At 40.4% G+C, this 26,735-nt stretch overlaps 1 protein-coding gene across 5 annotated transcripts in view; it reads left to right on the forward strand.

The window, feature by feature from the left end:
- LOC106572043 (E3 ubiquitin-protein ligase rnf213-alpha) overlaps positions 1–26,735 on the forward strand; it is a 78,755-nt gene that overhangs the window by 28,280 nt on the left and 23,740 nt on the right. For all 5 annotated transcript variants that reach the window (XM_014145768.2, XM_045693912.1, XM_045693905.1 and 2 more), the window contains 32 exons: positions 33–170; positions 1,074–1,232; positions 1,363–2,641; positions 3,135–3,316; positions 4,322–4,477; positions 4,584–8,159; positions 8,242–8,366; positions 8,454–8,555; positions 8,676–8,800; positions 8,922–9,044; positions 10,696–10,754; positions 10,869–11,022; positions 11,115–11,256; positions 11,424–11,621; positions 12,808–12,938; positions 13,040–13,197; positions 15,066–15,272; positions 16,583–16,770; positions 17,926–18,046; positions 18,157–18,254; positions 18,760–18,914; positions 19,148–19,309; positions 19,391–19,493; positions 19,609–19,723; positions 23,261–23,474; positions 24,417–24,586; positions 25,034–25,156; positions 25,273–25,383; positions 25,469–25,711; positions 25,809–25,884; positions 26,182–26,216; positions 26,318–26,418. In XM_014145768.2, the coding sequence (XP_014001243.1) occupies positions 33–170; positions 1,074–1,232; positions 1,363–2,641; positions 3,135–3,316; positions 4,322–4,477; positions 4,584–8,159; positions 8,242–8,366; positions 8,454–8,555; positions 8,676–8,800; positions 8,922–9,044; positions 10,696–10,754; positions 10,869–11,022; positions 11,115–11,256; positions 11,424–11,621; positions 12,808–12,938; positions 13,040–13,197; positions 15,066–15,272; positions 16,583–16,770; positions 17,926–18,046; positions 18,157–18,254; positions 18,760–18,914; positions 19,148–19,309; positions 19,391–19,493; positions 19,609–19,723; positions 23,261–23,474; positions 24,417–24,586; positions 25,034–25,156; positions 25,273–25,383; positions 25,469–25,711; positions 25,809–25,884; positions 26,182–26,216; positions 26,318–26,418 (9,029 nt within the window). The remainder of the gene's footprint in view (positions 1–32; positions 171–1,073; positions 1,233–1,362; positions 2,642–3,134; positions 3,317–4,321; positions 4,478–4,583; positions 8,160–8,241; positions 8,367–8,453; positions 8,556–8,675; positions 8,801–8,921; positions 9,045–10,695; positions 10,755–10,868; positions 11,023–11,114; positions 11,257–11,423; positions 11,622–12,807; positions 12,939–13,039; positions 13,198–15,065; positions 15,273–16,582; positions 16,771–17,925; positions 18,047–18,156; positions 18,255–18,759; positions 18,915–19,147; positions 19,310–19,390; positions 19,494–19,608; positions 19,724–23,260; positions 23,475–24,416; positions 24,587–25,033; positions 25,157–25,272; positions 25,384–25,468; positions 25,712–25,808; positions 25,885–26,181; positions 26,217–26,317; positions 26,419–26,735) is intronic.

The raw sequence follows: 26,735 nt of genomic DNA on the forward strand, positions 1-26,735 counted from the left end.
CAAATGTCCGACACTTAATTCTCTGTTTGAAGCATGACACAGCACGACACTTGGAGTGGTTGAAAACTGTGAAGGATTTCCACGGGTCTGTGGAGCTGTCCTCCATCTCCTTAGCAACCGCCATCAACAAAAAGGGCGTCTACACCATCAGTGCACAGAACCAAAAGAAGGTAGACAGTATTACCATGTAATATACTGTATGGATAACATTTTCGTCAAGAAAAAAAAAATACAGATCTGCAATGTGATTTAGTTTCTATCTTAAACAATGTGCGTGAGATGGAGGCCATTGCATGATGCCATTTACCATGTGATGTATTAGGAACTACCTGCTATCTGACGGGCAAAACGTTGTACCCCCTATATGTTGTAGTACCACAAGGGGTTCTAGTCCTGTAAACTGTTTTTTTTTTGTGTAACTAAAATTTCACAGATAAGATGATATGCACAAATAAAATGCCCAACAGACCAATGAGCATACATCTGACTTTCCTGAAGCGTAAAGAAACCTCAATTTTAAGAATTTTGTGTGAAAGTAACACAGATACATTATTCTGTGTTCATTCTGAAACATTAAGGGAATATTATGTGCATTTTTTTTTTTTTTAATTAACATTGTTTAAACATCATAACAACTGGACAGATTTGGTGTTTTAAAGAAACCGGTCTTATGTAATGACCCACAGCCTAATTAATGTGTTCACAATCTACTTACATGTTTTGGGAATGTTTCGAGAACACAAAACATTTCAGTATTTAGTCAACATACCCCAAGTTGCACAGTTTTTTTGCGAAAATCAAATCAAAAACTTGACTTACCCATTTCCTCATGAGCAGAAAAACAGAGCCAATCACAAGCCTTCAAAATATATATACAGTGAGGGGGAAAAAGTATTTGATCCCCTGCTGATTTTGTACGTTTGCCAACTGACAAAGAAATGATCCGTCTATAATTTTAAATGGTAGGTTTATTTGAACAGTGAGAGACAGAATAACAACAACAAAAATCCAGAAAAACGCATGTCAAAAAAAAGTAAAATGTATCCCTCTGTGTTGCTTTATTCTCAATCAAGTTGAGTCTTGAGACTTCCCTGAAGTTACACATCTCTGAGGAACATGGTGAAGAACAGGAGATACGTACCTACTCACTGGAGGACCTGAGGGAGCTGCAGAACAAACTCATGCTCATGTCTGGTAAAGGGGACCAGTCTGAGGTGAACCGCTTTTCAGAGGTATATCTCTCCAGTATTTCAAAAAAACGTTTTCAGATACTACTTGTAATGTTGTTGTGCCCATATTTAACTAGAAGGAACATTTTGATATTTTCAGTTATAATTGAGCACTTTGTGTTCATTTTCTTAGGTTTTCGCCAGTGTCCAGAGATTGGCTGTGGCATTCATTGCCCTGTTTACAGCTGGGAACCCCCTGTTCCGAAACTGGAAAGCCAACATCAACTGTAATTCACTCAGTGAGGAGGCTGACATCATCATGGACTTCAACCTGGGCAGTGTTGTCAGTGTGATTACGGTGGAGGGCAACATCGTGAATCAGCTTCCTGAGCTGTGCAGGAAGCTGGAGAAGTGTCTGAAGTACTGGAATGACTTTATGGACAAACAGAGATCCCACCATTACTACCTGAACTACTACAATGCAGAGCAGATAGTCTACCTGTGCAGTAAGCTGACTCAGCAAAATGTGGCCGATTTTGAAGACCAAGTTCTCATGATGCTGTCGTTCGTCAAACCCAACTGCACAGCCTCTGATCTGAGGCAGTCCCTCCATGCACTGCAAAGTGAGATCCTCACCATACAATCAGAGCAAAATGAGGAAATTGAATTTCATACTTTTGTTGAAGTGTCAAGCAGCAGCAAGAGAAGTCCAGATTTTATGGTGAAGTTGATTGCTCTATCCGATAACTTGCCAAGTCTCATCGAACAAGAAATTGGCTCAGGAAAAGTGAATCTGATTTGGAATGCTTACATGAGAGACATGAAGAACTTTCTTCCAGACACTCTTGATGTCAGAAGCTTTGGAAGATTTTTAGAAATATTGGCCAACAAAAAGGAATATAAATATTTGCCCAAAAAATGGAATGAAAAACCAATTCAAAGGGATCTGCCCAAGGGCCTAGCTATTGGTAGCCCAAATCTTATTGTTTGCCCTCACGACGAGATCCTGGCATCTTGCATCTCCGTTTACATGAGTAGTGAACGTCAGCCATTGCCTACATATGATGAGGTGCTACTGTGTAACTCTACCACACCTTTTGAGCAAGTGGAGCTGTTCCTCAGGCGCTGTCTCACCCCAGGCTACAGAGGACAGAAGATTTACACCATGCTCTACGGGGATCAGCTGAGTTATGAAGTGAGCTCCAAAACGGAGAGGTTTTTCAAGAGTATCACAATGCAGTGCCGGAAAGACTACAGGCTTGTGATCATCTGCAGTTCGGATCGAGAGCACACCTACCTTCCCTCAGCCTTCAGCCAGTACAGGTTACACATGGTACCCCAGGAACCTCTGATCATGATTCAGCGTTACCTGAAAAGACACTATACAGTTCCAGCAGATCAGACCAGTGCTGCTGCTGTATTCAAAGACCGACAGTTTGTTGGAGTTGTGTCGTCCGAAAGAGCAGGAGTTGGTCAGTATATCTTGTAGACATTTCCGCTTGCAAATAGTACAATATGTAGATAATGTCTGCAGAAGTAAGTCATGTATTGAAGCGACTTTAACCCAACATCTAGCGACCTCATCAAGAGGTTTGGACGGTTAAGGTGTTGGCTTGGCAGTTGCTGGACCAGGGTTTAAGTCCCGGTTGGGGCTACCCCTGCCCCAGAATTTGTTACAGTTTAATTTTCTGAACATCATTTGACACTAATAAGTAATACAAAAACAATTATTTCACACACATCCCTTTACAGATGTTTATGATAAAGTAAGGAAGTAGTGCTAAGCTAGGTCAGATAGTTTTAAGCTGTTTTTCTTTAAAAACAACAAGGAAATTGAAACTGTCACTAAAATGCTACATGTAGCTCCTGAAGATGTGTGGTTGGCTAATTTGTCTTTATTTAAAACGCCTAACTATTCAGCTTGTTTGGTTCCTCTCAATAATAACATGTTGTTGACCCTTTCAGGTAAATCCCTTTATATCAAGAGGCTATTTGAAAAACTGAAGGACATCTTCATGAAGGCTACAGTGCTGAAATGCATTCGCTTGATCAAGCCGACGGTTGACGAAAATGTAATTCTTCAGTCTCTCCTCAACAACCCTGGGAAGAAAGAGCTGACCATCTTCCATTTTGATGTCACATCTACGGTAGTTATATTGGGGGGTATTTATTAAAGCTAGTTAGGTTTTCTCATGTAGGGGAAAAAAAATGTTTGTGCCTCTGAAATTGATTATTATAATGTTATTGATTAACATTATTTGATCATGTTTATTGCAGACAATAACCCTTATCCTAGTTATGGTCTTCTTTTGAAAAATAAGTTTACATGCACCATTAAAATCAACAACTGCCAATATTCCTGTTTAAATGATGAACCGAAGTAATAAATTCTGTAACCTAAATCCACAACAAATGAATCCCTGGTAGTGGTTCAACAGGCACCTGAGAATTTGCCTTGTATGCTTTAGGAAATTATTTTCTGCCGATTTCCCACAACAATCATTTGTGTGAATTGCCTGCTATCTTTTAGTTTTGAGCTATGATGTTTTCACATCAAACACTTATTTAATACAAACAGTGACTTGTAAAAGATGTTGAACTACAATAAATCTAACTTCCTGGAAAGACAAAAGCTGAGCAACTGATAGGTAAGAAGTTCTGATGACCCTCTGAACTGCTGTAACGTGTGCTGAGCAGCAAGGCAAACACACACAATTGATGACTTGTGTCATTCTCACAGTTACTGGTCCTAATGGCCATGGCTGGCGCTGAATAAGCTCTGTGTGAGGTCATGGATCAACTACCGAAACTGTGGATTATGATAGGAGGATTTGATAGGAATAGGTGTGACTCTCGCTCACACATAAAATCTTGATGCTTCATATATCCGATTCGAGTTAAAATCGTTTCGGACGTCAATGTCCTTCGTCTGATTGCAATAACATCCAAACTCGACACTGTGATCATAGGGCTTCACAACAATCATGATAGTTTGTCTACAAAAATAATCGGAGTGAAATCGTATTGTATACCCGGCATAAAACAACAGAAATTCTTGATATACTTGAATCTACTTTGAACTTAATTACATTTAGTCTTTTTTTGTAAATTCCTTTACCCTCCATAGTTTTTTTTAATGCAATGTTTAACAGGTACGTAAGGGTCTTGATGAATGTCTGTTTAAACTGCTGATCCTGGGCTATTTGATGGATTCTGAGGGAAGGATGTGGAAATGCAGCAACAAGCAGTTGTATGTGATTGAGATTCTACAGTCTACCGTAAACCAGCACAGAAATGAACCAACAATGGTATGCTTTTTAAAGACTATCAATGATAATTTGTTATCAGAGACTGTAATCAAGGTACATGTATTTCTTGATTTTCTTAATCACACTTCTCCTCTTCTCTTTACAGAAAGCACCTGTCAACTTTACCTTCCTGGATGTGTTCCCAAACGTCTTCTGCCGCCCACCCAATGAGATTCTAGAGCTGGAAATGAGGATACAACAGGATCCCTCCATTACGAAGCCTGAAGACCCACTTATGGATGACCAAGAGTTCAAGAGTGACGCTTACCAACGACCATACCAATATCTGACACGATCCCATAATCACATCAACTTGGACAGATTTATGTACAGTGGAGTTGAAGGGACCCATGTCAAATGTCTCCAGTTGCTCCTTCTGTACTGTGGAATTAAGGACCCCTCATGGGCGGAGTTGAGGAATTTTACATGGTTCCTAAACCTTCAGCTGCGAGACTGTGAGACGTCCGTCTTCTGTGACGCCTCTATCACCGGGGACACTCTTCAGGGATTCAAGAACTTTGTGGTGGAGTTCATGATTCTAATGGCCAAAGATTTCGCTACTCCATCACTCAGCATCTCTGACCAGAGCCCTGGGAAACAGCAGATAACCGGAATACAAGAAGAAGACTTGGCACCCTTCCGGATCAGAAAGAGATGGGAGTCAGAACCGCATCCCTACATCTTCTTCAATGATGACCACATGTCAATGACCTTCATTGGCTTTCACCTTCAGCCCAATAAAGAAAACTGGGTAGATGCCGTTGATCCATCCACAGGGAGTGTGATCAAAAGAAACATCATGACAAAAAAACTGTTTGATGGCCTGACGCTACAGAGAGTCCCTTTCAACATTGATTTTGATGAACTGTCGAGACAGGATAAAATTGAATGCATTTGCAATGTTATGGGAATCCGGCAGCATCTTGATCCTGATGAAACATATGAGCTTACAACTGACAATATATTGAAGATGCTGGCAATTCTCATGCGGTTCAGGTGCAGCATCCCTGTTGTAATCATGGGGGAGACAGGATGTGGGAAAACGAGGCTCATCAACTTCCTCTGTGAACTACAGAAGAGAGCGGTGACCACTCAGAATATGAAGCTAGTCAAAGTGCATGGAGGAACTAGCTCAGATATGATCTACACCAATGTCAGAGAGGCAGAAGCCATTGCTTATAACAACAAACAAAGCTATGGCTTTGATTCTGTTCTCTTCTTTGATGAAGCCAACACAACAGACGCACTCAGCAGTATTAAGGAGGTCATATGTGATCATACTGTAGAAGGAGAACCTTTGCAATCCCAATGTGGCTTGCAAATCATCGCTGCATGCAACCCTTACAGAAAACACACAGATGAGATGATTCACAGATTGGAGACAGCTGGCCTAGGATACAGAGTCCGAGCTGAAGAGACAGATGAAAAGTTGGGGTCCATCCCGCTCCGCCAGCTGGTGTACCGAGTCCAGGCCTTGCCCCCAAGCATGATCCCTCTGGTGTGGGACTTTGGACAGCTCAATGATCACACTGAAAATATGTACATCAAGAAAATTGTCAAGAGGGTGGTTCAGACCAACATGATCAATGTGACATATGCAAGTTGGATCACAAATGTCCTGTCGGCTTCACAGAGGTACATGCGGAAAAGGAAAGATGAATGTAGCTTTGTAAGTCTCAGAGATGTGGAGCGTTGCATGCAAGCTTTTGTCTGGTTTTACAAAAACCATAAGATGCTACTTGCTAATTTGTGGGAGTTTGAGAGAAATCAAATTGCAGAGAGCCGTAAACAAATCCGAAGAGATCCAGTCTTGTGGTCTCTGGTGATGGCAGTGGGCGTGTGTTACCACGCCTGCTTGGAAAACAAAGAAGAGTACAGACAAAATATCTGCAAGTATCTCACAGGAGTATACACCCCATTGAAGGTGATGCAGGAAATCTCACTCATGCAGGATCTTTTCCTGAGCGGAGTGCCGCTGGGGGAAACAATTGCACGAAACAATGCTCTGAAAGAGAACGTCTTCATGATTGTAATCTGCATTGAGCTAAGAATCCCTCTCTTCTTGGTAGGGAAACCCGGGAGTTCTAAATCTCTGTCTAAAACCTTGGTGGCAGACGCCATGCAGGGTCAAGCTGCACACTCTGACCTCTACAAAAGGCTGAAGCAGATTCACCTGGTGTCCTTCCAGTGCAGCCCTCACTCTACACCAGCGGGCATCATCAACACGTTCAAACAATGTGCTCGTTTCCAGGAGGGAAAGAACCTGAAGGAGTACATATCTGTGGTGGTGCTGGATGAAATTGGATTGGCTGAGGACTCTCCCAAAATGCCCCTGAAAACCCTCCATCCTCTGCTAGAAGAGGGTTGCATTGATGATGAGCCATTACCACACAAGAAGGTTGGATTCATTGCCATTTCCAACTGGGCTTTGGACCCCGCGAAGATGAACAGAGGGATCTTTGTTTCACGCGGTGACCCTGACGAGAAGGAGCTGATTGAGAGTGCAAAAGGCATATGCTCGTCTGACACAATGATTTTGGAGAAAGTCAGAGATTTCTTTCAACCCTTTGCCAGGGCTTTCCTGAACATCAGTCCAGAAAAAGGCAAAGGTTTCTTTGGTTTGCGTGACTACTACAGCTTAATCAAGATGCTTTTCGCAATTACCAAGGCCTCAGAGCAGATCCCTAGTGCAGAGAAAATTGTGGAGGCGGTACTGAGGAACTTCAGTGGAAGAGATGATGTGGACGCGGTCACAGTCTTCACCGAAACACTTAAGATCAATCCAAATCTGGAGAGGATCAGTGCCATTGAGCTTGTGAGACAAAACATCTCAGCTCAGGAGGAAGACTGCCGCTATTTGCTGCTACTGACCAAAAACTATGCAGCTTTACAGATCCTGCAGCAGACCTTTTTCTCAGAGAGCTGCCAGCCTGAGATTATCTTTGGGTCCAGCTTCCCCAAGGACCAAGAGTACACTCAGATCTGCCGCAACATCAACCGAATCAAGATCTGCATGGAAACCGGTCGAACCGTCGTGCTCTTGAACTTGCAGAACCTCTACGAAAGTCTCTACGATGCTCTCAACCAATACTACGTCTGCTTAGGAGGACAAAAGTACGTTGACCTGGGACTGGGGACCCATCGTGTCAAATGCAGAGTGCACAAAGACTTCAGGCTCATTGTCATTGAGGATAAAGAGGTGGTCTACAACCAGTTTCCAATCCCTCTTATCAACAGGCTTGAGAAACATTACCTGGATATCCATACTGTTCTTAGTAAAGAACAAAGGGAAATTGTTGAGGACTTGGAGAGATGGGTTGGGCAGTTTGTAGATCTTCAACAAAGCTCACCTACACCACAGACCTACAAGTACCAACCACCTGATGTTTTCATTGGCTTCCATGCGGACACGTGTGCCTCGGTGGTTCGTCAAGTGACAGAGAAACAGAGGGGAGACATGGACATCCCAGACCAACAAAGAAGAGTACTAGATGAGGCCAAACTCATCCTGGTGAACTGTGCCACTCCAGACTCTGTGGCTCGGCTGGACTGCACAGGGCTCTCTAAAGTGGAGATCGACCATCTGACCAGGTTCTACTATGAAGAGAGGAAGCACAGCTCTTTGGCTGACTTTGTCTGCCACACACAACAGGTTGAGCAGAGCCCTTCCTGCTTCATAGAGGTAATTAGTCGTAGTTGAATTTGTACAGTACATTCCACGTCTTATTTATCCACCCCTTAATTTTTTACCTTAACTTCCCCAGGTGACGACATTTTCCAGACTGTTGACAGAATCGGATATTGGACCGCTGAAGGAGGTGGTGCACAATGTAGAGCTCCTGTCACTACAGCAGTTTGACACAGAGCTCTCTTTCCGCAAGAAGATCAGGTTGACTTATTTTAAATGTTTTAGTCTGTAAATCATATATTTACTGTTGTTTATTTTCTCCAGTTAACATAGTTGTTTTCCCCCTAGGGAATTTCTGACACCTGGAGATGCATCTAGCAATAAACTACTCATTATTCAGTCAGATTTGGATGAAGCATCCCACAATGCAAGTGTCATTGCATCTGCAAAGTAAAGTCAATATAGTTTCATAAATATCTGCAAATAAATGAAAACTAGGGTCAATCTAATTTCATAAATATCTGTAAACTAAATGAGATACTATCTGAGAAAATGTTTCATTGTTTTCAGGTACTCTGCCATAAATGAAATCAACAAATCAAAACAAGAGGAGATTGAAGGCAAGGTGTTTGTCTACTTCATTACCAAACTGTTAAGATTGGACAGTGGCACTTCCTTTGTTGGATTTTGTGGAGGTGAGATGATCTTATCAATACAGATTTAAAGCCTGTTGTGATTAAAAAAAAAAAAAAAGCAATTATAACATGGAATCAGAAAGTGTCAATAAAAAGCTATTGGGTCATTTTCTGCCAATAGGACCCTGGAGGTCCGTACACATTGATGACCTCAGAAGATCCAAAGATATTGTGTCGGATATCAGAGTTTTGCGGAACCTTGCCATCTGTCAACTGTTTGAGGAAAGGCAGGATCAGCCTCAAGGTAAAAAAAAACTTTGTGTAATTATGTAGATGACCGGCTATGAAAAGCCTTCTGACACTGACTACAGTTACACGCACACAATAATGAGATTATTGTGGATAGTCAGATTAATATAATTGTTTGTATAAAAACATTTACATGCTTTTCAAGAAGAAAGATTTCTTTAATAATCCTGTTTACATGGACACATCTGAAATCAGGCTACCTGATGACACACTGATAAATGCAGAAAATCGGGGCAATCAAAATAAAAGTTCTACCTCAGCGACTGTTATTTTTTGGGAAGCATATTTTATTCTGAGTTTTGATAGATAAAGTTTGTATATGAAAACTACTTTTAAGACATACATTTAGTTGTTCCGAAAACACACCACTCGCGCTATAGAGGGAGGCTCTCGGCTGGTGCTAGCCCATGCACAGATCAAATGCACCGCTGGAATGCAGATTTAAGGTGTTAATATGTCCTAATAGTTTTAAAGATTGCTCAGAAAACCAGGGCTTTTAATCAGCGTATGCTTACTTCGATTTTGACCTTACACCGATTTTAAGTTAAGCAGAGTAAGGTTGTTCACATGACTGTTGCATAATCTACCTACTGCCATAAACAGTTTAATATCAAATGATTGGTGTGCATGTAAACGTACTCATTGACTCCTGAGGTGATGACCTGTTGCACCCTCTATACCAGGGTCAGATAATAACCATGTAATAATAACAATAATATAATAATAATAACCATGTTATGCTGGTCATCGCTGATCGTCTTGAATGTGTTGAATAACGATAAGGCCTTAATGGCCACACATACTCTTTTTTTAATTCATTTTCTCCCCAATTTCGTGGAATCCAACTGTTAGTTTACAGTCTTGTCCCATCGCTGCAACTCCCGTACGGACTCGGGAGAGGCAAAGGTCGAGAGCCGTGCGTCCTTCCGAAACACAACCCAGCCAAGCCGCACTGCTTCTTGACACAATGGCCGCTTAACCCGGAAGCCAGCCACACCAATGTGTCGGAGGAAACACCGTACACCTGGCGACCGTGTCAGCGTACATTCCGCCCGGCCCGCCACGGGAGTCGCTAGTGCACGATGGGATAACAACATCCCTGCTGGCCAAACCCTCCCCTAACCCGGACGACGCTGTGCCAATTGTGTGCCGCCCCAAGGGTCTCCCGGCTGCGACAGAGCGTGGACTCGAATCAGGATCTCTAGCTAGCACAGCTAGCACTGCGATGCAGTGCGTTAGACCACAACTCCACTCGGGAGGCCCAAGGCCACATGTACTCTTAAATCTCCACCCAGCACAGCCAGACGAGGACTGCCCCCACCCACTAGGAGCCTGGTTCCTCTCTAGGTTTCTTCCTAGGTTCCTGCCTTCTAGGGAGTTTTTCCTAGCCACTGTGCTTCTGGCCTCCACATTGCTTGTTCTTTAGGGTTTTAGGCTGGGTATCTGTAAAGCACTTTGTGCTGTTGATGTAAAAAGGGCTTCATAAAATAGATGTGATTGTCTACTTTGCTCCGCATTTACATCAAAGTATAATTTCATGATCTCATCCCATGTCAGGAAGTACTAACTGAAATCTGTAAAACACTTCCCCTAAAAAAAAAAAAGTTTGACTTACAATTACAAAAACGTTCTTAACTTTTGGGCAGGTTTGGATGACATGTATACTGGGACAGATAAACATGACATGGAATTTGAAGGCCAAGCAGTGAGTAATATCCAAATTCATCTGCAATTTGATAGACTGATCATGCATAAACATATTTCGTTTTTTTGTTGTTGAGCATTTTCATTTTCCTTGGGCTCTCTCTACCTTCTGCAGGGCTGGAAGGATGTCCTGGACACTACACTGTTGCTGCGTAGCTGTGTGCAGAGCGCAGTGGGCATGCTCAGAGATCAGATGGAGGGTGGGTTCCGCAACACCAGGAGAGTGGAGATCTTGCTGACTCTCCTGACCGACGACGAAGAAAAACGAGGTAGTAGAGCTGAGCAACAGTTAGTCCGTTGTTTTTTTTTAGTAATGCTATCCGTTCACATTAATCCGACTGTTTTCTATTTCACGTTTAAGGAACAGCTGGATTTCTGAGAATTCTAAAGAGACGTCTCCACTCCTTACTGGAAACCCGGGAAAAAAACACCAACTTAACAAAAAACTGGGTCATTAGTGAGGCTTCCAACATTGATGCCTTGCATGAGGGAGGAACATTTAGGTGAGCGAGCACTATTCACCAATGAATTGAGAGACACAAACCTCATCCATATGCTTGTGTGAAAGATGTTTGAAATATTTACAGGGAAAATAATTTTCTAGACTTGAATAAACACAATGTAGCTGTTTACTCAGTACCCTACTAAGCAAGTTTTGTGCTTTTAACAGACAAACCCTATGGAAACGAGTTCAGGCAGTGGTCATTCCACTTTTGGCACAACTGGTCTCTGTCATTGACCGTGATGGTAATCTAGACCTCCTGCTGGACACCAACTCTGAAGAGCCAATAAAAAGATTGTGGTTAGACATCTTTGCGGACGATAAACTACTTGATGTTCCATTTCCCTATTCTAGTGTGGACAACAAGTAAGTGGCCTCAGTGACAAGGAGCATTGTCTTCTATATGGTCTTATTCATTGTGAAAATGTAACATTTTCTTTTTAATATATATATTTTTTTTTAATTGGACGACATATCAATCACGTACAGTATGTATGTTCTTCGTCTCGGCACCCAGAACCAAATCTTGTGGCGTGCCTGTCTCTGCTCAGCTACTTAGAAATGTTTATTTCGCTTATCCTACATCTTCTATAGAGTATATTGGCTATTGACATTCATTTACTCACCATGGCTGGTCTATAACCTAAATTAAAGGATAAGTTAGCTTTCTTTTCCTTTTATTTTTTTTACCAGGTGTCACTTAGTTTTGAGAAACTTACCCCATCAGCGATAGACTTACTCAGGCTTATTTTGCAGTTCGGGGGCAATGGATAAAACATGAACAAAGGCTCCAAAAACACAGAAATACGTCCTTTTTTTAGATCAAACATCAAAGCTCTCAGTATAGTGACGCAGGTCTTTTAAACGTTGTACATGTTAAATTGTGTCATTCCGAACTTTATCTGCAACGTTATATTCCATTTTGTTTCAGTGTTTGAGCCGTACACATGCCTTCTCGTTCCCATTGTGATGATGGTAATATGGAAAATGTTGAATTGGAATTTGATTTACTTTCTGAATTGAAATGGAATTGGAATCCCAACTCTCTGGAATGCATTAGCCTGGGTTCTATTCCTGCCATGTCTAAAACAGAATCAGACTGGCACCAAGGCTAGACGTCTCAGTGGCTTATTCTCAGGGTTGTTAATATCCAGAGTTGATTCCTGGATTTGGAAATCAATTCCAAGAGTTGATTCCAAAACAAAAGCGGTACAAAACACGTTCACACATGTATAATAATATGTATTTGTTATTTATAAGGAAAGCAATTTTGGAATGGAAAATATACATTTTCTACCTGAACCCATGTGTCATTATCAAAATTGTACAAAACCAACAAAAAATAATAATACTCGCAAAACATGAAATTTGATGGAAAGTACAATTTTTAAAGTGGCAGGAATCGATTCTTGAAAAATAATAGATTCCTCTATTCTGATTCCCACTACTGTTAGGAATTGGGAATCGACTATGTTTTGTAAATGACTCCCCTGCCTTACATTTTTTGTTGTTGTTGTTAATTCCATTGTAAATCAACCTGCCCTTGTCCCAGTTCTACGTCTAAGACCTTCCTGGTCCAGAATAACATCCCAATAGACAAGAATATCAGCTGCATCATGCCCTTCAGCTGGAGGATCAGGGACTACCTGGATGAACTCTGGATTTATGCTCTGCAACATGAAGGTAGTATCTTATCAGAACACATCTGTACGGGGGGGTCGTCATAGTGTAACCTATGCATTGCACTGTTGCAATTTAATTTTTGTTTCTCTATTGTTTGACAGGCCAAACTCAGAGGCAGTTGGAAAAGTTTTTTGGGAAGACTCCTCTGGGCCGCTACATTGCAATAGCGGACAATGAGATGCAGACAGAGCTTTTCCACAGATACCTGCAGGATTTCATTACCATGACCATGAATGTGACTTGTGAAGAGGACCTACAGGTTGGATTTCTCTTTGCACTTTCGCCATGATTCAGTGTTTCCCCTATGATATTTTTCAGCAGCGGTGGCAAAGTTAGCATAGAGGGAGGGGGTGGGACATTTTACAGTTTCTGCAATTCTACCAATTTTGTCATGGCTTATGCTGTGTTCTTATGCTATTTAAGTGACTCAAAAAAGTATAACAAAATGAATGGGGGCCCCATGTATCTACTCATTAAAGGGTTTTTCTTTATTTTTACTATTTTCTACATTGTAGAATAATAGTGAAGACATTAAAACTATGAAATAACACATATGGAATCATGTGTGTTGGAAAAGCATTCCAGGTGAAGCTGGTTGAGAGAATGCCAAGCGTGTGCAAAGCTGTCAAGGCAAAGGGGGGCTACTTTGAAGAATCTCAAATATAAAACATATTTTGATTTGTTGAACACTTTTTTTTGGTTACTTGAAGGAGTTCCCACATATGCTGAGCACTTGTTGGCTGCTTTTCCTCAATTTGGTGGTTGTGATTGTGGAGTATTTGGTGTTGTGATTGTGGAGGTCAGGTCATCTGATGCAGCACTCCGTCACTCTCCTGGGTCAAATAGCACTTACACAGCCTGGAGGTGTGTTTTGGGTCATTGTCCTGTTGAAAAACAAATAATAGTCCCACTAAGCACAAACCAGATGGGATTGCGTATCACTGCAGAATGCTGTGGTAGCCATGCTGGTTAAGTGTGCCTTGAATTCTAAATAAATCACAGACAGTGTCACCAGCGAAGCACCATCACACCTCCTCCTCCATGCTTCACGGTGGGAACAACACATACTGAGATCATCCATTCACCTGCTATGCATCTCACAAAGACACATCGGTTGGAACCAAAAATCTCAAATTTAGACTGGTCTAATGTCCATTGCTCGTGTTTCTTGGCCCAAGCAAGTATCTTCTTATTATTGGTGTCCTTTAGTAGTGGTTTCTTTGCAGCAATTTGACCATGACGGCCTGATTCACACAGTCTCCTCTGAACAGTTGATGTTGAGATGTCTGTTACTTGAACTCTGAAGCATTTATTTGTGCTGCAATCTGAGGCTGGTAACTCTAATGAACTTATCCTCTGCAGCAGAGGTAACTCTGGGTCTTCCTTTCCTGTGCCGGTCCTCATGAGAACCAGTTTCATTATGGCTCTTGATGGTTTTTGCGGCTGCACTTGAAGTTATTGACCTTCATGTCTTAAAGTAATGATGGACTGTCATTTCCCTTTGCTCATTTAAGCTGTTCTTGCCATAATATGGACTTGGTATTTTACCAAATAGGGGCTATCTTCTGTATTCCACCTCTACCTTGTCACAACACAACTGATTGGCTCAAACGCATTAAGAAATTCCACAAATGAACTTTTAACAAGGCACACCTGTTAGTTGAATTGCATTCCGAGGGACTACCTCATGAAGCTGGTTGAGAGAATGCCAAGAGTGTGCAAAGCTGTCATCAAGGCAAAGGGTGGCTACGTTGAAGAATCTCAAATATAAAATATATTTTGATTTGTTTACCACTGTTTTGGTTACTACATGATTCCATATATGTTATTTCATAGTTTTGATGTCTTCTCTATTATTCTACAATGTAGAAAATAGTAAAAAATAAAGAAAAACACTGGAATGAGTAGGTGTTCTAAAACTTTTGACTGGTACTGTATATCTATAATTTTTTTTAGAGTGGAGGCCATGATTTAGCAGTTAAATTAATATAGGGAAACCACTGATGCTTTTTCCAAAGTTCATTCCAGGTTGTCAGAGGGATGTGTAATAACTTGAGGTGTGTGGGTGTGTGTGTGTGTGTGTGTGTGTGTGTGTGTGTGTGTGTGTGTGTGCACGCAACAATGTAGCTCCTTTGTGGCGCCTTGACCTGTTGTGTGAACGAGCTGCGACTAAGTCATGATGCTGTGTGTACGGAGGTGGCCTCTCTGCCCTGGGTCCATGCTGCCTACAACCAGTTTAAGAACCGCCTACAGAACTTGTCCAGAATGATCAGCATCCCCCGAGTGGGTCAGGGCCTCCTGGTGAACACACACATCAGAGAGGGGATGGAGCTGGTGAGTGTATATACTAGGGTATACATCCTCATGTAAAAACAAAAAGGAAAAATTGATATCAATACAAGTACGGTTAAAGTAAGAAGAGAAAAAAAGCCAACTCTTAGTGTTAACGGTCACTGTTTGATTAAAGGGCGTCAATAGTTGCTCAAATAATGAACATGACGCTGTGAGTTCATACACATATATCTGAAGGGTGTTTTTCAGCATTATCCTCTATCCCTCGCTATATCTAAAGGGTGTTTGGGCAGCATTATCCTGTATACCTCACTATATCTAAAGGGTGTTTGTGCAGCATTATCCTCTATCCCTCGCTATATCTAAAGGGTGTTTTGCAGCATTATCCTGTATTCCTCAATATATCTAAAGGGTGTTTGGGCAGCATTATCCTGTATACCTCACTATATCTAAAGGGTGTTTTCAGCATTATTCTCTATCCCTCACTATATCTAAAGGGTGTTTTCAGCATTATCCTCTATCCCTCACTATATCTAAAGGGTGTTTTGGCAGCATTATCCTGTATTCCTCACTATATCTAAAGGGTGTTTTGTCAACATTATCCTGTATTCCTCACTATATCTAAAGGGTGTTTTGTTTCAGCATTATCCTGTATTCCTCACTATATCTAAAGGGTGTTTTGGCAGCATTATCCTGTATTCCTCACTATATCTAAAGAGTGTTTTGTTTCAGCATTATCCTCTATCCCTCGCTATATGTAAAGGGTGTTTTGGCAGCATTATCCTGTATTCCTCACTATATCTAAAGGGTGTTTTGGCAGCATTATCCTGTATTCCTTACTATATCTAAAGGGTGTTTTGGCAGCATTATCCTGTATTCCTCACTATATGTAAAGGGTGTTTTGACAACATTATCCTGTATTCCTTGCTATATCTAAAGGGTGTTTTGTTTCAGCATTATCCTCTATCCCTCACTATATCTAAAGGGTGTTTTGTTTCAGCATTATCCTCTATTCCTCACTATATCTAAAGGGTGTTTTGTTGCAGCATTATCCTCTATCCCTCACTATATGTAAAGGGTGTTTTGTTTCAGCATTATCCTGTATTCCTCGCTATATCTAAAGGGTGTTTTGTTTTAGCATTATCCTCTATCCCTCACTATATCTAAAGGGTGTTTTGTTTCAGCATTATCCTCTATCCCTCACTATATCTAAAGGGTGTTTTGTTTCAGCATTATCCTCTATTCCTCACTATATCTAAAGGGTGTTTTGTTTCAGCATTATCCTCTATTCCTCACTATATCTAAAGGGTGTTTTGTTTCAGCATTATCCTCTATCCCTCACTGCTCACCAGGTCCTGGATGTGTATGCGGCCTTGGCCTGTGTGGAACACCTGGAGCCCCAGGCTCTGGACACAGATGCCCAGCGGCTACACTGGCTCAGGCAGGTCAAGAGACTCCAGGTGCCCATAGAGCTGGTCTGCTCTGAGGAGAGTCGTAGACACTATGGGGAGAGAAGCAAGGCCATGGTCTGCAGAGTCCAGTGAGTTCAACGGGATTACAATAGATTTAATAATTGTCCATCCGAAGATGTAAATTTAGGCATCCTTAGGCATCGACTTACATAAATGACACAAACAACACATCATACCCGTTATTACACGTTACAAACAGGATGGACGGCGAGGATGACACCCCAGACCTACTATACATTTGAAATACAGTATTTATATTATTTAATATATTTGTATTTAATCCCATAGGACATTATGCTTTGCACAAACATGTAAACCTGCTTTCTATTGCATTTACACTATGGATCTAACTGTTATCTACTGTTCTATACATGAATATATAGGTAACTACTAACTACTGTTGTGTACATGAATATATAGGTAACTGTTATCTACTGTTGTATACATGAATATATAGGTAACTGTTATCTACTGTTGTATACATGAATATATAGGTAACTGTTATCTACTGTTGTATACATGAATATATAGGTAACTGTTATCTACTGTTCTATACATGAATATATAGGTAACTACTAACTACTGTTGTGTACATGAATATATAGGTAACTGCTAATCTACTGTTGTGTACATGAATATATAGGTAACTGTTATCTACTGTTGTGTACATGAATATATAGGTAACTGTTATCTACTGTTGTGTACATTAATATATAGGTAACTGTTATCTACTGTTCTATACATGAATATATAGGTAACTGTTATCTACTGTTCTATACATGAATATATAGGTAACTGTTATCTACTGTTGTGTACATGAATATATAGGTAACTGTTATTTACTGTTGTGTACATGAATATATAGGTAACTGTTAATTAACTACTGTTCTATACATGAATATATAGGTAACTGTTATCTACTGTTCTATACATGAATATATAGGTAACTGTTATCTACTGTTCTATACATGAATATATAGGTAACTGTTATCTACTGTTGTGTACATGAATATATAGGTAACTGTTAATTATTACTGTTGTGTACATGAATATATAGGTAACTGTTATCTACTGTTCTATACATTAATATATAGGTAACTGTTATCTACTGTTCTATACATGAATATATAGGTAACTGTTATCTACTGATTGGTACATGGAAAAGTCACATTACAGTACATGTTGCTGCTACAACATGAGTTGTTGTTTTCTGGTCCCTGTAGGAGCAGATGGAATCGTATTTTTGTCCTGTCTCTGTTTGTGGAGCACTTGTTGCTGGGTGTCGAGAAAGTGGACAAGAGGCTAAAGCCTTTCATTTTGGCATCCGTACGACGGTTGTGCCACGTGAGATTTCATCTTATCATCCTCTCTGTTATATTTAATCTAATGTAGTGAAATTGCATAACATAAAATTGCATAATTTTTTTTTTTTAAACTCTTTTTAATTAATGAAGGTACTGGAGAGGGATGCAGATGTTAAAATGAAGCAGGTGTTTGAGGAAGTGCTCAATATACTTAAAGCCTGCAGAGAAGAAGCAGTTGAAAACAGATGGTGGGGAAACTCATATTGATGCTGAAACGTAAACCTTAATGATTTAATCTCGTCAAATACTGCTTGATTTACCACTGACGATTCTAAATTGAATTACCATAACGCCAATTATCACTCTAATATCCGTGCAAACCACTGTTTGCTAGCGTCAGAGAAGCTTGTAAGTCAAGATTAATAAACCAATCAGATTACTTCCTGTAAATCCTGCATGTACTGTACAAGGTAGATTTAGACAGAAGTCTATGGGAGAGTGGAATGTTCTTAAGTACATCCTGTGTTGAATCAATTCAGATGATTTTCAAGATTCTCTGTCGCTAGCACACATTGGCAACACAGATATATCTTGATAACGGGTGAGTGGCTATTGGTGACATCAGCAAGGTAATTCAGAATTGAACTACCAGTTCAATCATTTTTAAATGTCACTCTTCACAACATGTACTTTCAGTTTATCCTGAAATGGAAATTTGGACAACCTTGTCTTTTCATTTCTTTTATTGTGCAGGAATGTCAAGCAGTTCAAGAAGAAGTGCAGTGCTTTCTTCATTGACCTGGTCTCTACAGTGTGCTTCAAGGACAACTCTCCGCCCTGTACGGCCATCATCCACCACCTGTTGTCCTTCCTCACAGTGGAGGCTCAGTCTAGTCCTATCATCAGAGGTACCCTCCTTCCATCTGACGGATTGTCCCAGGAAAAAACAACCCCTAAATTCTATGTGTTTTCGGATCTGAAAGAATGGGATAAGTGTAAACAATATGGCAAAAGTTCCACAAATTCCATCAGATCTTCGAACCCAGAAGGCCAATGGGGCTTTGTTTTTGGACAGGCCATTGTGTCCCTTCGGTGTTCGCAAATCTAATGTTTGTGTGTATTTTGTTTCCCTCTCGGCCAGGACATGGACAGATTCAGAGGCGCTCTCGCTTTGATCAGTCTGTGGACAACATCCAGTGGTTCATTGGATCGGTTTGGTTGTTATTCATCAAACTGCTTCACGTGCTCTTCCACCTGCTCAACTTACTCATGGTGGAGGCTCAGTCTGCCCTCAATATCAGAGGTACCCTCCTGCTGTCTGACAACTTGTATCAGCATGATATAGAAATGTGAGTTTGTTTCTTACAACCGTTTTCTTTACCAGGACCTTTTCGCAGACCAACCAAAGCAATCTCTCCCTTTGGTGTTGATGTGGACAAAAGTCCAGTGGTTTGGTCAGTAGTGCTGAAACTCCTGCTCAAGTACAGGTGAGTTACTCGTGCTGGTTGTCTACTCTTTATATCATGGGGTTAAAAGTTTATCAAGATACCCACAACAACAACAAAAATGTCATTGAATTGTTTTTGTATGTTTGTCTTGAAGCTTTGATGATGTCAAAGGCCACCTGCAGAAGCATCTGACACAAGTTGAGAAGAGTGATATCTTGGAGGAATCAAGAAAAACTGAACTTTATTCCTTATACATAAACTGCATGGAGGTATGAACACAATTTCACATTTAAATTTGCAATAGAAGTCAGCATTTATCTGATTGTGAATGTGAAGATTATTATGCACTTTTGATAAAATGTTAGAGCCATTGAATAGTACAAATGTTCCCAAGCAGTGGATTGTGGGAACTGTTTAAAAATCACTGTAAAGGGGGGCTGCACAGCAGTCTTAATTTCTATATCAAATCATTCAGGGTAACAATGAAGTTACTTAAAATAATTGTTATCAATTAAAATGAGCAAATAATAAACCACAATATAATTTTGGGGTAAATCATAATTTTTCAATCAAGCATTTTTCCTAGGATGCTTGGGCATAATTTAATTATGGCATAATACAAATCAGCTAATTATGAATTGCGTTCTGCAATTAGGAAAGTCAATAAAACAAACTACATGAAACATCTGGAGGAGCAATTCAATGTTAAAGGTGACATTTCAGATCATCTACGTTGTTTAAATACGGTAATAAATAAAAAATACAATATTTTTATTTTATATAGCGCTTTTCATTACTTTCAGAATCTCAGTCACTTTAGAAACAAAACTAATTTAGATATGTGGCAGCTCTTGGGCAATGGTATTCCACAGATTCAGATAATGCATATAAACAATATGACTATTTTAATTTATTCATATTGGTGAGGTTCCTGCGATGTTAAACACTACTTCCGTATTGGATAGATTTGAGACCAATCAGATCTGTGTCAGATCTCTGGAAATGAGGAAGTAGTTTTTACAACCACCAAGTCCAATCTCTGTGATTGGTCAGGTAATTTGCCAAGACCAGATGACGTCACCTGACCCTCTGATAAACCAAGAAGAAAATATACATCCTACTGTATGTGTTCCTATAGTCTACACTGAGTGACAAAACATTAAGAACACCTTCCTAACATTGAGTTGCACCCCTTTTTGCCCTCAGAACAGCCTCAATTCATCGGGGACATGGACTCTACAAGGTGTCGAAAGCGTTCCACAGGGATGCTGGCCCATGTTGACCCCACTGCTTCCCACAGTTGTGTCAAGTTGGCTGGATGTCCATGTTGAGCGTGAAAAACCCAGCAGTGTTGCAATTCTTGACATTCTCAAACCGGTGCGCCTGACACCTACTACCATACCCTGTTCAAAGGCACTTAAATATTTTATCTTGACCATTCACCCTCTGAATGACACACATACACAATCCATGTCTCAATTGTCTCCAGGCTTAAAATTCCTTCTTGAACATGTCTCCTCTCCTTTATCTACACTGATTTGAAGTGGATTTAACAAGTGACATCAGGGATCATAGCTTTCACCTGGATTTATATATGTATGTATGTATGTATGTATGTATGTATGTATGTATGTATGTATGTATGTATGTATGTATGTATGTATGTATGTATGTATGTATAGTTTAATATAGTACACTATATATACATAAAGGACACCCTTTCAAACAGTCGTGGAAAAAAGTACCCAATTGTCATACTTGAGTAAAAGTAAAGATACCTTAAAAGAAAATGACTCAAGTAAAAGTGAGTAAAGTATAAAAGTATTTGGTTTTAAATGTACTTAAGTATCAAAAGTAAATGTAATTGCTAAATTGTAAACAAATTCCTTATATTAAGCAAACCAGACCGCACGATTTTCTTAATAAAAAATAAAATAAAAAAACGGATAGCCAGGGGCACACTTCAACACTCAGACATAATTTACAAAACAAAGCATTTGTGCTCAGTGAGTCTGCCGGATCAGAGGCAGTAGGGATGACCAGGGATGTTCTCTTGATAAGTGTGTGAATTAGACCATTTTCCTGTCCTGCTAAAAGCATTCAAAATGTAACAAGTACTTTTAAGGTGTCAGGGAAAATGTAAGGAGTAAAAATAACATTATTTTATTTAGGAATCTAGTGAAGTAAAAGTTGTCAAAAATATCAATAGTAAAGTACAGATACCCGAAAAACTACTTAAGTAGTACTTTAAAGTATTTTTACTTAAGTACTTTACACCACTGCTTTCAAATTAGTGGATTCGGCTATTTAAGCCACAGCTATTGCTGACAGGTGTATAAAATCGAGCACACAGCCATGCAATCTCCAGAGACAAACATTGGCTGGATTGAAACGCCGACTGCGAGCGTTTCAATTTACAGGTGTTCTTTGTTAATTTGTGGAATTTCTTTCCTTCTTAATGCGTTTGAGCCAAGCAGTTGTGTTGTGACAAGGTAGGGATGGTATATAGAAGATAGGCCTATTTGGTAAAAGACCATGTCCATATTATGGAAGAAAACTGCTCAAATAAGCAAAGAGAAATGACAGTCCATAATTATTTTAAGACATGAAGGTCAGTCAATCCTGAAAATTTAAAGAACTTTGAAAGTTTCATCAAGTACTTTCGCAAAAAGTAAAGTCAAGTAAAATGTTATTTGTCTCAAGTGCTGAACACAACAGGTTTATTTCAGGTTTTATTTCTTTCTTCACATTCCCAGTCGGTCAGAAGTTTACAGTCGTGGCCAAAAGTTTTGAGAATGACACAAATATTAATTTCCACAAAGTTCACTGCTTCAGTGTCTTTAGATATTTTTGTCAGATGTTACTATGGAATACTGAAGTATAATTACAAGCATTTCATAAGTGTCAAAGGCTTTTATTGACAATTACATGAAGTTGATGCCAAGAGTCAATATTTGCAGTGTTGACCCTTCTTTTTCAAGACCTCTCCAATCCGCCCTGGCATGCTGTCAATTAACTTCTGGGCCACATCCTGACTGATGGCAGCCCATTATTGCATAATCAATGCTTGGAGTTTGTCAGAATTTGTGGGTTTTTGTTTGTCCACCCGCCTCTTGAGGATTGACCACAAGTTCTCAATGGGATTAAGGTTTGGGGAGTTTCCTGGCCATGGACCCAAAATATCGATGTTTTGTTCCACGAGCCACTTAGCTATCACTTTTGCCTTATGGCAAGGTGCTCCATCATGCTGGAAAAGGCATTGTTCGTCACCAAATAAATCATTCTCTATACTATTATTCTGACATTTCACATTCTTAAAATAAAGTGATCCTAACTGACCTGAGACACGGAATTTTTACTAGGATTACATGTCAGGAATTGTGAAAAACTGAGTTTAAATGTATTTGGCTAAGGTGTATGTAAACTTCCGACTTCAACTGTAGGCCTTTGATTAGCTGTTCAGGAGTCTTATGGGTTGGGGGTAGAAGCTGTTAAGAAGCCTTTTGGTCCTAGACTTGGCGCTCCGGTAGCAGAGAGAACAGTCCATGACTAGGGTAGCCGGAGTCTTTTTTACAATTTTGATTCCTGTTGGGGCATTAATAGATTAATAGAAATGTATACACGAATGAGTGGAAGTCCCTTTGGATAAAAGTGTCTGTTAAATTGCATATATTAGCTGAAAATACCATACCCGTCATTGCTCAGGTTTTTTAGCTCATCGAGGGTCTTTTAGCGCATGGAATAACGTCACCCATAGTGGCATAATCTGACTTATTTTACTGATATCATCCCCATTGTTCCTCCAGGACTCCATGTATGAGAAGATGCAGTGTTGCACAACGGTGTCGCAGCAGGAGTGTCTACAGAATGACAGCGCCTTCCTGAGTGACTTCCTGCGCTCAGGCGCTGCGTCTAGACAGATGGCCACTATAGAGTGCTTCCAGCAGGTGGCCAGGTTACGCATGTGTCTGGATATGGCTGGGAATCTATTGGTAGACAAACAACGGTTGGGTGCCACAGGTACTTAATATAATTTTTTCCCAAAATGATACATGACCATAGCGATTAATAACAAATACTGTGTATATAGTAGGGTTTTTTTGTAACCGGTTATTTATTGTCTCCAGGTTTAATGTCTACACTGGTTTAATGTATTCTAGCTACATATATTACTGTCTACAGTATCATTTTATTTAAAAAAATATATATATATTACCTTCATTTAACTAGGCAAGTCAGTTAAGAACAAATTCTTATTTACAATGACGGCCTAGGAACAGTGGGTTAACTGCCTTGTTCAGGGGCAGAACGACAGATTTTTACATTGTCAGCTCGGGGATTCGATCCAGCAACCTTTCGGTTACTGGCCCAACGCTCTAACCGCCAACGCTCTAACCGCCAACGCTCTAACCGCCAACGCTCTAACCGCCAACGCTCTAACCGCCAACGCTCTAACCGCCAACGCTCTAACCGCCAACGCCTAACCGCCAACGCCCTAACCGCCAGGCTACCCTGTCGATCTGTCCCTTGATAAGCCCTTGTCTATGTGTTACTCATAGATAAAGGGGGCACACAGATAAAGTCTAAATTAACTTAAGTAGAAATTCCTAAGGTTTCCATACATTTCCAAAATGACCTGGTAATTACCTACTTATTTCTAAAATCCTTGGGAATATAGGGTTATGCAACCCTATCTAGATTAAGTTTTTAAAAAATGGTCTATACTGTAAGTGCATCTGATGCAATCACATACTCTACCCAATCTGTGTGAAATTTCACATGACAGAAGGTTTTAACAATTTAATCATGAGAGAGGGGCTGGTACTTGGTGATCTATGCAAACAGTGAGGATTTACATCATTGATCTGGTTCATATAGTATTTTCATTCAGGCATTGGGTAAAATGTGCATATATTTTCAAGTAAGTCGGCCCTTTTTTTATTACTCATTATGGTCCAACAGAGAGAGAATTCCTGACCAGCGTGGGAGAACTGTGTAAGCGCAGTGGGAATGACTGGTATCGGGTCTACCTGATCCGTAAGATCTGCAACCAGCACGGAGTGGAATATGTCCAACACTTCCTGACAGTGGCAGATATGCAGTGGCTGTTCCCACACGAGGTTCTGCAGAAGGTACTGGTTTATATTCAGGGGCGCCGTACTACTATGGCTGACCCTGTAAAAGAACACACGTCACTGCACCTCTCCAGGTGTATGTGACAATATAAACGATCCACCTATAAGAAGATAAACTTCTACCTGCTTCTACACCTGCATTGTTTGCTGTTTGGGGTTTTAGGCTGGGTTTCTGTACAGCACTTTGAGATATCAGCTGATGTAAGAAGGGCTTTATAAATACATTTGATTTGATTAACCTTGTATGTAGCCCTCTATTCATTTGATTATATAACACATTGTTCATGTGTAATTAACTGATTGAATTTCTAGAAAGCTTTTCCAGATTTTCTGTGCTTTAAATAAAGGTTAAATAAAAAATATAAATACAATTTAAAAATGGGAGGGGGGGGGGAACTCATCTCATCCACACTCATCACCCACATTAATTTCACTGTCTTTCAGAATCAAGTTGGCAGCCAGATTGACCAGTATCTTGTGTGTGGAGAGGACTACAAGACTATCCGAGATGTGGTTGCCAAAGCAATACTGGAGGGCACAATTAAGGAAATAGATCGTGCTTGTAAGGTATTGAAAGCCTCATAGAGATAGCAAATTGAAGTCAGTGATTTTACATCTCTGAATAATTTTTCTATTCTTTTTACAAGCATAAGTATGATTTATTTGGTCCGGTATGTGTGTAGGGTTCTACGTGTCCAAAAAACAAGAGGACAATGTACCTGCTTTTGGCTCTGTTCAGAGAAGTCACCTGTCTCTATAGAGAAGCCAATCCCAACCTCCACCCTAAATCTGAGGTAAGAAGAACCCACGGAGATAATACTGTAGCAAAGTTCATCTCACATACAGCATCTTTGTTTAACGTTCCGGTTTATTTCCTAGTTTTGTCAAGCACTGGTGGATTTCATCCAGGCCTCAACGGTTCTTGCAAGCCAAAATGTGAAGGAATTCGCCCTGGACCTGGTAGCCAACCGGCTGGGTCCCCTGACTGTCCAGACTGGGACCTCTGGTACCCAGTGGGTGGTGGTGGAGCTGGCCATCCACTTGTCTGCAGTGCTGCTCTGTGGGAACCAGGGCCTACTGATACCCCTCCAGCAGCTGGCTCTTCTCCCTACTAACATGCAGGTGTGCTTCCCCCGTCTGCTCCCAACAGTCTGCAGTGAACCTATTGTTCTTCAGCATAGATCACTCAATTAAATATATGTATTACTTTTAATAACAGAGAGCCTTCATACCCACCATGCCGGAGGATAAGCTTGCAGTTGTACGCCAAGCCATTAGAGGGACGACGTGGTACAGTAAGTATTGTTTCAGTCAATAAAAATGAAAAAAAACAAGTAACAGCTAAAACTAGAATGCAAAAAGTTATAATGGGTAAATGCATGTTACAAAACTCAAAAGTCCCAGAGAAACAGAGTAACAAAATGACTATGGCATTTCGGCTTGCTTCTTCAGGCATCATAGATTTTGTTATTCATTAAACCTTTTTATGCATTCTAGTTTTTTTTTGTTCCATGAACCCATGAAGAACCCCCCCCCCTTATTTTTCCTTGCCAAAAATGATCTGTCATTGTGCTCACTTCTACACCCCACAGATTGTCCGAATGGTCACCCTTGCGCCATTGGTGAGGTATGTAGAATTTAGTTGATTCCGGGTTAAGAAGTGTGGCTGTAGTTACATTTCCTTCAATCATGTCCCCCCCCTACTCTCCTCTCTAACCCCCACCTCAGTGTGGCAAGCCCATGGAGACGAGCCGTTGTGTGGACTGTGGCGCTGAGATCGGAGGGCGCAGCCACAATCCTGTCGCGGGCTTCACTACTGCTCAGATCCGGTAAGTGGGCAATTCTATACATAGATATTTATGATTTTGGGGGGGGGGGGGCAGATCTATCTGAAATGAAATCCATAGAAAGGTCCTTTGGAGGAAGGATGATTTTGAAATCTGTTTCCAAAATGATTGTTGAAAATGAATGAATGATATATTTTTCCTGTTGATGGCTTGGTCTTCTCAAGGTGAAGACCAAGAATGCACAATCACTTTCATTAAATGTATCCATAATGGAAAGAAAATTGCCTTTATTAATGTGTACGCTCCAAATTCAAATGATCATACGTTTTTAGATTTTTTTGAACAGCATATACTGTATG

The sequence above is a fragment of the Salmo salar genome, chromosome ssa01 (genome assembly GCF_905237065.1).
Source record: "Salmo salar chromosome ssa01, Ssal_v3.1, whole genome shotgun sequence".
Taxonomy (NCBI): Eukaryota; Metazoa; Chordata; class Actinopteri; order Salmoniformes; family Salmonidae; genus Salmo; species Salmo salar.